This window comes from Typopeltis vanoorti, chromosome 11, assembly GCF_054136105.1.
Source record: "Typopeltis vanoorti isolate ZY-2024b chromosome 11, IOZ_Tvanoo_1.0, whole genome shotgun sequence".
NCBI classification, from domain to species: Eukaryota; Metazoa; Arthropoda; class Arachnida; order Uropygi; family Thelyphonidae; genus Typopeltis; species Typopeltis vanoorti.
Genome location: NC_143559.1, coordinates 106,599,663 through 106,614,105, shown reverse-complemented (window position 1 = coordinate 106,614,105; position 14,443 = coordinate 106,599,663). Strand labels below are relative to the sequence as shown.

The following is a 14,443-nucleotide window of genomic DNA, read 5'->3' as shown; positions in this document are numbered from 1 at the left end:
CCTCCATTTCTTAGCTTTTTCAATAGCATTCAGAATGTGTAAAAAAGGCTCTTACTGCTGAAATCACTCACTTATGCCACACCTTAACCAATGGCTACAATCCCCATAAGATAGACAAAATATTAAATGCTCCCCAGAAACACCACTGACCACCACGGAGAACTACAACAAAACAGTCACCATCCCATACATTAAAGGCACATCAGAAAAGATATCTAGAGCGCTCAATAAACATCAAGCTTGTTCGTGTGATCAAGCTTACTATGGTCAGGCAGGAAGAACTGTGGACATCCGCCTCAGTGAACATAAAAAATACATCTGGCACTATCGCTATGGCAAGTCAGGTCTAGCAGAACATGCTTTGGATATGCCTGTACACAGGTTCAACTGGAAGAAAACAAAAGTGCTGCACAGAAGCTTTTACAACTCAGAGAGCTTGTTCTTAGAATCAACAGAAGCCTTAACCTCAATAAGTATAGCTGTATAAATTTGCCTAAGATTTTGGAGAAAGTCATCTTAAGACATAACTAGTATCTGCTTTCTCTCTCTCTCTTTTTTAAACATAGAGGGCACCTAATTAGGACTTTAGTCTTTGTGTTGTAGCTATAATTGTTCAAACTAGTTCCATTGTTACACCAGATTGTTGTTGCCTCGTGGTCTGTGATAAACTGTTTTTTTTGTGCTCTGAAGATGCTGATCAGAATACCAGCAAAATATCAGCAATAAGTGAATAAATAATTATTTGCTTATCAGTCTGTGTTCTACTATATACCGCCAAAATTAATCAACAAGCATTCAGAACATTTTGTCACCATTGTGATATTTATCTTCTGTATTCTTACCAAAGTCTTCCCATGATTCTGCCAATGAATAGCTTTTGTTTAGCTTCTACAACTTGTCAAAGGCTTTTTTAAGCTACTATATATTTTAAACTTGAAGCTTAATTTTATTAAAAAATTAATATCAGCTGATATTTCTGTAACACTATCATTATCAGAAAAAACACTGTGAAACAGCTAATGAATATTAAAATTAAATCAATGTTGATAATTATATTGGAATGAAAAGCAACTTCTCTGTAAAAAAAAGTCTCATATTGAATCAAAATTTAACTCATTCCCTTTACTACTAAAGAGTGCATCTATGGTGGTGTATGCAAAATTAATTTTTAATGTAATCTCAATAACTCTAGTCAAACTGATTGATCTGACAAAGTTAGATGTGAGGATCATATATAGCCAGTCTGGTTAGTAGACCTGTTCTCCAACCAACAGGCTGCTGGTTTGAATTCTGCCATGGAAATAGATATTGGTGATTGTTCTTAGGTTGGAGATGAATTTCACTGCCTGGTACAAGACCACTGTCCTGCTTATTGGCGGCCTGAAATGACATGAAAAAGTTCCATGTTTGGTCTCTAGAGCAGGGTTTCTAGACTGTAAAAAATAGATTAAAAAAAAATTATATAATTGATAAAAAATCGGAAAAAAATCCTTAGCCAACCCATGGTAACAAATGGATAATAGGACTATATGATTGCAAATAACCTTTTGCGGGTTAAAAAAAAAAAAAAAGATTACATTCATTTCAAACAACTTGGAATGTCTGGTTGGTTGGGAGGTTTGTTGTTTACTGGTGCAAAGATATCGCATCATTACAATGTTTATAGCTATACACAAGGTGATAACAAATAAGTACATAAAAAACATTGCTAAATAAATTACTAAAATGCTATGTAAAAGAGCACAAAATTTAAAAGAAATTAATATGCCATATCTACATACAAGGGTGGTCTGAAAAGTTCTAGGCCTCGACCATAGATGACAAGAACTTTTTTCTTTTTCTAAGTTGGTACATCTGTCATAAGCATCCATGTGAAAATTGCAAGTCATTCTATCAAGTAGTTTGTTTTATAGAGCTGTTGGAAGCAAAAGTGTTGTCTGTATCCCTTGAAATGGATAAAATTGAGTATCGCACAGTTATAAAATTCTTTGTAAAAGAAGGTTTAATGCCAAAAGAAATTCATTCGAAGTTCATAAAAGTTTATGGGCACTCTTCTCCTTCATTTTTAACAATTAAGAAATGGACCTGCCAAGTTTAAACATGGCCATACCAGCCTTGAAGATGATCCACACGAAGAACATCCAAAAAGTGTAACAACACCAGAAATCTTTGATCAAGTGCACGATATGGTATTGGATGACCGGCGAATCAAAGTGCATGACATTGCTGAGACTGAGGCATTTCAAAAGAATGTATAGGATATATTTTGCATGAAGAATTGCACATGAAAAAGCTTTGCGCAAGATGAGTGCCACGCTTGCTCACAGCAGATCAAAAACACACTCGCATGAAAATCTCTGAGCAGTGCTTGGAGTGTTTTTATAAGCATAAAACTGATTTTGTGCATCGATTTATTACTATGGATGAGAACCGGATTCATCATTGCATGCTAGAATCTGAACAGCAGTCAAAACAGTGGACAGAAGCAGGTTGTTTTAGCGCCAAAGAAGACAAATTCAGTTCCTTCAACAGGAAAGCTCATGGCATCAGTGTTTTGGGATTGTAAAGGCATTTTGATTATTAATTATCTTCAAAAGGGTAAAACAATAACCAGGGAATATTATTCTGATCTTTTAACCAGACTAGACGAAAAAATTTGTGAGAAAAGACCCAGTCTGCAGAAAAAAAAAATCATCTTCCATCAGGACAACACACCTGCCCACAAAGGTGCTTTGGCAATGGGAAAATTAAGGGATCTGCACTATAAATTGTTGGAACATGCACCCTATTCCCCAGATTTGGCTCCCTCTGACTTCTGTCTCTTTCTAAGACAAACTCTTTCTCGGTGGTCAGCATTTTTTCTTCGAATCAAGAAGTGATTGCAGCTGTAGAGGAGTATTTTGCAGATCTTACTAAGAACCACTATAGGGATGGGTTAATGGCACTGGAGCATCGCTGGAATAAATGTATTAGTCTTAAGGGAGATTATGTTGAAAAATAAAAACAATTTTGAAATTATAAATTCGTTTTTTGTTGTTAGGCCGAGAACTTTTCAGACCACCCTTATAATTTACATCATCATCAAATTCCTGACATGTACCCTCAAAGGGTGTACAGGATATGATAGTACTACATGAAAAATTTACATAATTACTAACTTCCTATCTACAATTTTCCTCCAAATCAGTCTGTTACTTGTCAAGACTCCAACATTATCAGATCTTATATTTCTATCGTCTAAGGCACTTTGTACTGTATCAATCCACCTATATCTTGGTCTTCCTCTGGGTTGTTTTCTGCCAACTTGGCAGAGAACACTTGTTTTGCTAATCTTTCTTTGCCCATTCTGTTTAAGTGACCATACCACCTGAGATTAGCTCTGCTAATGCATTCCTGGATGTCGACAATATCAAGTTCTTTCCTAATATCCTCATTTTTAATACGATATTGCCATTGATGCCATCTGTTCACACCTCTAATCTTTCTCAGGATTCTCATATCTGCAGTCTCTAGTCTTTGGTAAAGTGTTTTACTTCTGACCCATCTCTCAGATCCATAAGTTAAAACTGGTTTGAACACTGTCTTGTATACAGCCAATTTAGTGTTCCGACTAATTTCTCTTTTATTCCATATGAATTTATTCAATTGACTTCCTACATACCAGCTTTGTTGATTCTGTTGTCTATTCCCATATTTAATTTACCATCTTCACTAAAAATCGTGCCTAAGTAGCTGAAATGTTTTACTTGTTCCGCAGGTTCCCCATTCACAACACAGTTGAAATTTTCAACAATTACCTATTTTCATTGTCTTTGTCTTTTTAATGCTGACCTTCATACCATATCTATTACAACAGTTATTCAATATAGTCAGGGAATCTTGCAAACTTGTAGCGGATTTATTTAGAAGTATAACATCGTCCGCATAAAACAAAGAGCTGACATTAACATCTCCAATTTTGATATCATGTTTAATACAGCTTTCCTTCATAATGTGGTCCATATAGATAATGAATAACAGAGGGGATAATGTACATCCTTGTCTGACACTAGATTTAACATTAAACCATCTTCCTTTACTTCAATTCTAACTGCTGACTTACAACTCAAATAGAGACTAAGTATTGCTTGATATAATGCCCCAATAACACTAGCGTTTAGAATAGCTTGTCATATGCCTTTTTCCAGATTTACAAAACTTAAATACAGATTTTTGTTATATTCCCATGATTTCTCAGCTCTCTGTCGTAAAGTGAAAATGTGATCCTGACAGGTTCTATTTGGCCTGAATCCAGCTTTTTCTTCACCAAGCTTCTCTTCCACAATCCTTCTTAACCATTTCTCAAGTACACTTGCATATATCGTACCAGGAACACTCAGTAATGAAATGCCTCTGTAATTCTCACATTCAGTTTTATTTCCCTTTTTATGTATAGATACTATTAGAGCTCTACTCCAATCATCAGGAATTCATCCCTCTGTGCAGACCTTCTGAACTATGCAGTGCAGCCACTGTAAGACTTTTATGTCACCATACTTCAGCATTTCTGGTCGAATATCATCTACTCCTGCTGAATTTTTACATTTAAGATCAAATCATTGATCCTACATTGACAAGATATGCCTGAGTGTATATGGCTCAGCCAGATTAGAAAAAATTTCATTCCTTTCCTTAGTGAAACACTGGCACACCCCCACAACATAGCAAATGGTATGATGAGTAACACATTTACTCGCACATAGGCAGATTGAAATGTCCTGGCCTCACTTACCATGACATAACTACTGACTATCATGTTAAACATCAAGAAACAGTACTTCATTAGTCCCTTTAACTTTGTGAAGTTATTGAAAGACTTCGGTAAAGACTTACTACATATAACCAGTCTGAATATGAAAAAATTCCATGTCAATTTCCACATCTGAGAGATAGTTATCTGAAAGATAAACATTTAATTTTAAATGATTGTTTAATTATTTGACTCATCTATACCAACTGAGCTATGGAGGCCAATAATTAAACAATCATTTAAAATTAAATGTTTATCTTTTTGGCCTGAATTTGGTTGAAAAGATCTGGTTTCAAATTCCATCTATGATGCGAGGAACCTTTATCAGGTGTTTTCAATCAAATGGCAAGTTAGCCAGTCTCACCCAGAGGGCTTTTTTCTCCTGGAAACTCAAGTTTTTTTGCCCCTCAGAACAAGTAAATCAGTTCCGTGAACAGACAGATCTACACCCATAAATACTTGTCCTTAGGGGATGCAGCAGAGAAATAGCAAGTCAGCTGAATTAAATTGCCTAAATCACCTAATCAGGAGACTCAACCTATCTTGGAGGATGAGAAATGGATGGGATGTCTAATTATTTAATTTTTTTTGTGTCTTAACTTTATTGTGTGTGCATGTGTGAGGAGAGAGGTTGCTTTTCTTTCTGGTGTAACTGTAACTTGACTTGACTTTAATAGTCATTAATTGTTTGCATAATCATTGTATTTGTTCTGACAATGATAGTGTTATACTAGTGACATATTAGCTGTTATTAATTTTTTCAATAAAATTAAGTTAATAATTATTGTGTTTTTATATGTTTTGTTATTTTCCATAATTCATACAGAAGTAGAGAGCCAAGGCTACCCCAGAAATTATATCAACATTGCTAAGACATCACTGAACTCTGCAGATAAGCCCATTATTGATCAAGATTGTGCCATCCAGGTAGTGTGCACCTTTCTGGAGGTCCACACATCACATCACATAACAGGTCTAGCAGCAGGACACTGGATAAACTGAAAAGGGCTAGCACTCACTCACTTTCTCTCTCTACAACCTTCCTTTAACATCATGTGCTTAATGGACTATATACTGCACTCAGAAAGGATTAAAACAGAATTTAATACTTCCTATATTTCATCTCAGTCAATGAGACATCTTCAGGGATTACAAAAAACTAATGTAACATATATACAAATAACACAAAATACTAAGCCCAACCACGTGGGTGACACTAAAGTCCTATCTAGGTGGAGCGCCCTCTAAGGGCGGTTGCAGGTGGCCTGGAATGTAAAGTTGGACCTCTGGTGAAAAGTGTTTCCCAAATCTTAGGAAGCTTAATGCAACCGTATTTATTAAGATTTGGTTGATTCCTGAGAGCTGCTGCTGATTCTAAGAATAGTCTCTCGTTTTTTGAATTTGCTGTGGTGGAGAATGGTGGTTTTTTTCCATGAGATTCTGTAAGATATATCCAAGACATGGTCAGCCAGGCCTGACTGACCATAGTCGTGGTTGCAGATGTATGACTTATGTTCCTCCAGGCAGATGGTTGCTGATCTGCCTGTCTGTCCCAAGTACCCCAGTTTACCAGAACAGGGTACTTTATAAACTCCAGGCACTGAGAGAGGAGGGAGCTGATCTTCTGTAGAGCGGATAAGGGTAGCAAGTTTGCGGTGGGGCTTAAATGCAGTGTGTAGGTTGTACTTTTTAAAAATTTGTCTATTTTTTTGGATGTGCCACGGATGTAGGGTATGGTGACGGCATTTCTGAACTCTTTCTAAAGAGAAGACCGGGAAATGGGGGGAGTAACTGATTATTATTATTTTAATACTGTGATCGCTGTAGCTATTGGAAAGGATAGTGTTATGTATGTGGTCAAGCTCAGTTGTAAGGGTGGCTCCACTGGAACAAAATTTGTAGGCTCTCTTGGTAAGAGTTTTGATAATACCATATTGTTGAGCATGGTGGTGGTGGGAGAGTTTGTGAATGTATCTGCCTGTGTGCATGGGTTTTATGTATACAGTGAAAGAAAGTGTACCATTAAGAAGGGGGTTTAACTAAGGTGTCTAGGAAGGGTAAACTTGTTCTTTTCCTTTTCCATCGTAAACTGGATTCTTGGAAGTAGGCTTGAGGTGACTGAGGAAGGAGTCTAATGTGTGTGTGGGCCATGAGGCCAAATAGAGAACACGTCATCTACATATCTTAGGCCAAATAGAGAACACGTCATCTACATATCTTAGCCAGATAGAAGGTTTGAGATGGCTGAGTCTATGGCTCGTTTTTCAAAATCTTCCATATAAAAATTGGTAAGAGGGGTGAGAGAGAGAGAGAGGGGAGAAACCCATGGTGGTTCCCTCTATCTGCTTGTAGATTTTGTTCTTCCTAGAAAAATAACCAGAATTGATGGCAAAGGAAAAGAGATCTATGATGCCAGACCGGAGGGAGATGATCTACAAAAGATCAGCTCCCTCCTCTATCAGCGCCTGGAGTTTATAAAGTACCCTGTTCCTGTAAAGTGGCATAATTTGGACAGAAAGGCAGATCAGCAACCATCCGCCTGGAGGAACATAAGTCATACATCTGTAATCATGACTATGGTCAGTCAGGCCTGACTAACCATGTCTTGGATACATCCCACAGGATCTCATGGAAAAAACCACCATGCTCCACCACAGCAAATTCAAGACACTATTCTTAGAATCAGCAGCAACTCTCAGGAATCAACCAAATCTTAATAAATATGGTTGCATTAAGCTTCCTAAGATTTGGGAAACACTTATCACCAGAGGTCCCACTTTACATTCCAGGCCACTTACAACCACCCTTAGAGGGTGCTTCACCTACATAGGACTTTAGTGTCACCGACGTCACCACTTGCGCTTAGTATTGAGTGTTATTTGTATACATGTTACATTAGTTTTTTGTAATCCCTGAAGATGTCTCATTGACTGAGACGGAATATAGGAAGTATTAAATTCTGTTTTAATCCTTTCTGAGTGCTATATACAATCCATTAAGCCTCCAACATGATGTCCTCACAGCACTTAAGCCTCTACACACGGATCGTTTAGCATATGTGAAATCTATCTTAGAATACTTCTGAACAGGAGGTATAGTGTGTAAGAGTAACAAATTTATGCTTGCAACCAGATCTTTAAATTTAAGAGAATTCAAAATACTTAGAAATAAAAATAAAAATAATTCAAAATTGTGCAATTATAGTGATTAATAAATGAGATCAGGTATTTAAATTTTATTTAAGAATATGACTAATTAAATCATTATAGTTAATCATGATAATCCATTAATTTTTTAAAAAAATACGGTTTGTAAACAAGAAGATCATTTTTTCGTTACCTTTCAACTCCTGAAGTATACGATCCCAGTTATCAAAACACTCTCCGCAAGGATCACAGTAAGGAGATTGCCCAGTGTACCCTCTTGCACAACGATCACACTGTTCACCAGCAACACCTTTAAGGCATACACAGGATCCATCTTCTCTTTTACACTGAAGTGTGGAGGAACCATCTCTGTTACAGTCACATGCTGAAAAGGTAAGTATCAGATAAGAAAAACACATCCTTTATAATTACAGTAATGATAATTAACAGAAAATATACGTCAACCAATTACTTATGCTCACTATGAGTTATCCCTGCCATCTGGGAATCAATGAGTATTTCATAGTGAGCTTGAATTAAATACTACAGCCTATAAAGTATCTAACAAACTTTTTTTAATGATGATAATTCCAATGAGAAAAGTTTATAAACAAACTATAGTGCAAATATGTGTGTGAGGGGAGGGGGGGGTTAGTATTAAATAACCTGGAAAAACTTACTCCAGAGATCACACATGGTCTGTAATACAAGTCTGTCACCAAAAAAAGTGACTAATCAGTCTATTCCCCCCTATGGGAATAGCAATATTCAAGATCACCTATCACCTAAAGACATAAATATCCACAAACGAGAATTGAACACAAGCCAATAGACTGAAAGAAGAGATGCTATCTATTCAAATAATAAGACTTAATAATAACTATTTACCCAAACTTTTCATCGTCATTGATTTCCCAATATGTATCTTAAAGTTATGTGTGTACAGGATACTATGACAGTACTACATGATTAAGTTTACATTATTATTATCAACAAATTTCCCCCAAATTAGTCTAAAACTTGTCAGCACTCTGATATTGTCACATCTTATTATTATTATTATGTGATACCTTCAGGGAGTCCAAAGACTCATCAAGAGAGGACACTTACTCTACCTCTCCATCTCCACCACTTAATTCGCCAACTATAATGAACCGCAACTACCTTCATCATCTACACCAACAGCATCTTCTGCCGACCATCACCACTAGTATTTTCACAGACAATCCACAAACATCCATGCCCACAGCGGGATTCGAACTCACAGCCTTTTGGTTGACAAGTGGATACATTAACCACTCGGCCAACCAGGCCGGCTGTTATGTTTATTCAGTGATAACTGTGCATTATTCATTCTGTATAAGTTACACATACACAGTTAAAGAATGATATAATTAAGATAATTAACTACAAATATTTCAATTAACATATCGTGAATTGCTGTCAGTGTAAAACAGTTGGAAATTAAAAAATTAAATAACAATAAAGGCATATGGAGAATAGAATCGATCCTTACATGCAGTCACGAGACAGCTAAGATACTATTAGGACCAAATGAAGTGTGCATGTGTGTGATTTACAAAAAAAAAAAATTAAACATCTGTACATGTAATAAAAACTTATGTAATTAAACAGTATCATTCATAATTATAATTTACCATATTTTTGACGTTAAGGTCGAGATCTGGGAGATGTAGAAATACATCGCCCAAATAAAAAGAGAATTGGATGGTTCCTTATCAACATTTATTTTTTGCAAACTTTCCTTTGTTGGGTGAGTGCACTTATTAGATTTTAGATCGCCATCCCTCACAGAAATATGGCACTATGAAATGCCTTCTTTCCAGAGCTCATATTATCTCTTTTTTGTCTACTTCAAGAAGAAATTTCTAGAATTAAAGAAACTGCCATTCTCAATGGTTACAACTCCAAAACAGTAGAGAAGATTATGAACCCTTTTTCTCCACCTTCTAAAGGGTGTCCCAAAATTCACGCAAGATTTAAATTTAGCGCCATTTGTGCGATAAAGTGTTGCCAACAAGAAAAAAAAGACAGCGTGACAGCTGACAGTTCAGGGTTATTAAAAATGGAGCGTTACACGAAAGAACAACGCACTTTCATTGTTGAGCAATATTTTAAAAATAATGAAGATTTGGCAGCTACAGTTCGCAATTTTCGTACAAAATATGGTCGGAATAGTGATTTAACTTCATCAACTGTGAAAAGATTAATTAAAAAATTCAAGCAAACTGGATCAATTAGTGATCTTATACACTCTGGCCGTCCTTCAACAAGTCGTTCAAGAAAACATCGAAGCAGTTTGTGAGAGTGTTGCTGAGAGTCCAGGAACATCAATTCGGCACCGTGGTCTTGAATTGGGCATTTCGAGAAGCTCTCTACAGCTCTCACGAATGATTTGCATCTTTATGCTTACAAAGTTCAATTGACTCAAGAACTGAAGCCTACTGACCACACACAGCGAAGAGAGCTCGCTGAATGGATTATGGAATGACAACAAGTGGATGCTTATTTTTCGACAAAATCATCTTCAGCGATGAGGCTCATTTTCATCTTGATGGCTTCATTAATCGACAAAATTGTCGCATTTGGGGTTCAAGAAAATCCACGAGTGATTGTTGAGAAACAAATGCATCCACAACGTGTCACTGTTTGGTGCGGATTTTGGGCTGGAGGCATCATTGGTCCATTCTTCTTCGAAAATGCGGCTGGTAAGGCAATAACAGTTAATGGTGCTCGCTATCGCAACATGATAATCGAGTTTTTTTGTGCCTAAATTGCAAGATATGGATGTGAACGACATGTAGTTTCAACAAGACGGTGCCACATGCCATACAGCCCGAGAAACAATTCAATTACTGCATGAGTCATTTCCTGGTCATGTAATTTCCCGTTTTGGTGATCAGAATTGGCAGCCCAGATCATGGGACTTAACGCCGTTGAACTTTTTTCTTTGGGGTTTTTTGAAGTCTAAGGTTTATGCCAACAAGCCCACGACCACCCATGCCTTCAAGGATGAAATTGAGCGCTGTATCAACGAAATTCAGCTACACTTATGCAAAACGGTCATGGAAAATTTCGACAAAAGAGTGCTTATGTGCCAGTAAAGCCATGGAGGCCATTTACCCGATATGCTATTCCATGCATAACCCTATACTGTATACTTTATGAATCAATAAGAAATTACAATTTTTAATTAAAAACCTGTGTTTTCTATCAAAATTACTTCTTGCATGAATTTTGGGACACACTATATTAGAAGAGAGGACTCATAAATTTCAGAGTGCATTTCTTACACCTTAAAAATGTTTAATATTACCACAACTTTCCAGCATATAAATTCAATTAGCTCTTTGATATCATCTTAGTACAAGCCATTAGGAAAAAGAAAACCAGGACGTCCTCTTAAACGATTCAACGATGACGTCTAAGGCCAGAACAGGCCATGCTAGGTCTGTTCCGGCCTTAGAAGTCATATTAAATCCTTGATATGTATGATGATATCATCTTCAAAAGATAAAAAATTCCATTTCTACTGCTACCTGGAGTCTATTCAGTCCCATGCAACTGCAAGTTATTTTACTTTGGGCAAACCCAATCTGTTTCAGAAAGGCATACGTGTCTTTCTGAACATCAATCCCATATTACCTCCAAGAAATGGAACAAATTGGGTCTAGCAGAACTTAAGATTGCTAATACTAGCCACAAGATCCTTTGGAATGATGCAAATTTACTACCTAGAGACTCCATTGTGTCTTTTCAAACTGTTTCATTTTTTCTTTAATAATGTTTGTATAGTTGAATGGGGTGTATGGAGAGGTATTACCCTAGTATCAATGTCAGCTGCTGATCTCAAGGTCAGGATATTGGGCTCTGGTTCTTGAATACACACAACTCTCACTTACGGCTCCAAGAAGTTGGTAGTGCACACCAGTGGCTACACCTCGGTAACCTGCCTTGGCTGGCAGGCTAAACTAAGTGAGAGTATCAGCAATATAGAATGTTGTAAATAGGAAATGTCAACCTTTATGTGCACTAAGTCTGGAATGGTCAAGATGGCAGAAGAATCAGCATTGACTGATCAATGGCATCAAGGGCATGACAGCAAGATGTGCGGCACATCGAGGGCACACTCCTGATATCTAAGGGACGTGTGGCCAGCCGTGGTGGAAGAGATTGGAGCCTCACCACGTATTTATCCATGGTCAACCATGAAACACACCATGTCACAATATGAAGTTAGAGATGTGGTTGAGACCTCTGCAACCATCAGCTTTTATAGCTACAGGAAAAAAGAGCTTGAAACGGGAATTGTAAGACAAGAACTAGTAAGGTAGTGTATGAAGATGATATCCCAAATGGGAAGGATATTTCTCAGATGTCCCTTGTCTGAAAACCAGGAACAATCTCTTGAAAAATAGTAACATGGAATGTAAGGACACTCTATGAGGCAGGCAAATTAGACAACTTAATCCAGGAATTAGAAGTGATGAAGGCTGATATTGCAGATAATCAGTGAAGTGAGGTGGACAGATACAGGCATAATAAGAAAAAAAAAATCACACTATAATCTACTATGGCAGTGACTTACAGCTTAACGGAGTAGTTCTAGTCCTAAATAATAGAATTGCAAAATCTCTAGATGGATATTAGCCCATAAATGACAGTCATTACAGTCAAAATAACTGCACAACCATTCAACTTGTATATTATCCAAGCATATGCATCAACCCAAGACCACCCAGATGAAGAGTTGGAACAATTTTATGAAGAACATCCAAACGGCAATCTCTAGTGCTAAGTCAGATGATATTATTATAATGATGGACGACCTAAATTCAAAAGTGGGTTCAGAAAAAAATCTCATTTTGCATGGGAAACCAAGGGCTTGGAATCAGAAATGAAAGAAGTGAAAGACTGATTCAATTCTGTGAAACCAATGACCTAATAACTGCAAACACATTATTTAAACATCCTCCCAGAAGACTATATACATGGAAAAAGCTCTGGGGGACATCTATAGAAACCAAACTGACTATATAATAATAAGCAAAAGATTCCGAAATGCAATAACACAAACAAAAACATATCCTGGGGCAGACATAGGATCAGACCACAACCCAGTGATTGAAAAAATCAAAATAAAAATTAAAATACCAAGCCAACTATTCATAAGAGAAACTTATAATTCAGATTACACTTAACAACCGAGAAGTAAAGGACTGCTTTATAAAAGAATTCACAAAATCCCTTAATAAGTCTGACAACACAACTCACACAGAAAATAGAACACCAATTGATGAAATTAACATGAACTGGCAAACATTCAAGAATATCATCAACAACTTTATTTAAAAGGAAAAGAATAAACCTTGGATAAATGAAAAATATTAAAGTTGACAGAACAAAAAAAAAAAAAAGAAAAAAGTTAAAGAACAAACCTAAATATAAAAGCATGAATAAAGAAATAAAAAAAAAAAAGAACGTAGGAAAGCCAAAGAGGAATGGATTAAGAATAAACGTAGAGATATAGAAAACATAGAAGTAGAGAAATGCATGAAAAGATTGGAGAAATGACAAATACAGTTAATCATGCAAGTGTTATTAGAGACTGAAGAGACCATATTCTAATGGATAAAAAAAAGAAATCATGGAAAGATGAACTGAATACACAAGGAAGTTATACGAGCAACAAAGAAATAATATTTCCTAACAGACAGATCTAGAAGGGACCATCCATTTTACTTTGTGAAGTTGAACACACCGTCAGAAAACTAAAACCACATAAAGCTGCAGGAATAGATAATATCTTGGCAGAATGGTTGAGGGCTCTAAATGAAGGAGGACTGAAATTCCTAACAAAATTATGCAATAAGATATACAAGGCTAGATTTCTACCCAAAGGTATTAATCACTGAATTTTCGTACAATTCCTAAAAAAAAAAAAAAAAAAAAAAAGCTACAAGATGTGTGAAGAGTCCAGGACAATTAGCCTCATCAGTCCTCTTATGTTATTCTTGAAAGAAATAAAAGAAAAATAAACATAGAAATAAATGATACACAAAGTGGCTTCACGGAAAATGTAGATACAAAAGAAGGTATTTTCGTCAGAACAATCATAAAAAAAAGATATCTAGAAAAACAAAAAGATGTGTACCTCTGCTTCATAGATTACAAAAACTGAACATTGTCAAATGCTGAGCATTCGACAATGTTCAGCATGAACAATTAATCGAAATCCTTTCAAAAATAGGCATGGATGGAAAAAACATTAGGCTAATAACTAATCTTTGCTGGAAACAGACCGCATCTTTGAAAATAAATAGAGAGACCTCAGAAGAATTCCCAATTCAGAAAGGTGTGAGACAAGACTGTGTCTAGTCTCCAATTCTCCTGCATAGAGAAGAAATATTTAATAAAATTAGTAACCTCAAAGGAATCACTGTAGGGGACAGAAACATTAATAACCTAAGATAGACAGATAACAGTT

At 36.3% G+C, this 14,443-nt stretch overlaps 1 protein-coding gene across 1 annotated transcript in view; it reads right to left on the bottom strand.

Annotated features, from left to right (window-relative positions):
- LanB1 (laminin subunit beta-1) overlaps positions 1-14,443 on the bottom strand; it is a 754,433-nt gene that overhangs the window by 218,931 nt on the left and 521,059 nt on the right. Inside the window, exon 23 of the mRNA XM_090400882.1 lies at positions 8,129-8,320. Coding sequence (XP_090257008.1) covers positions 8,129-8,320 — 192 coding nt within the window. The remainder of the gene's footprint in view (positions 1-8,128; positions 8,321-14,443) is intronic.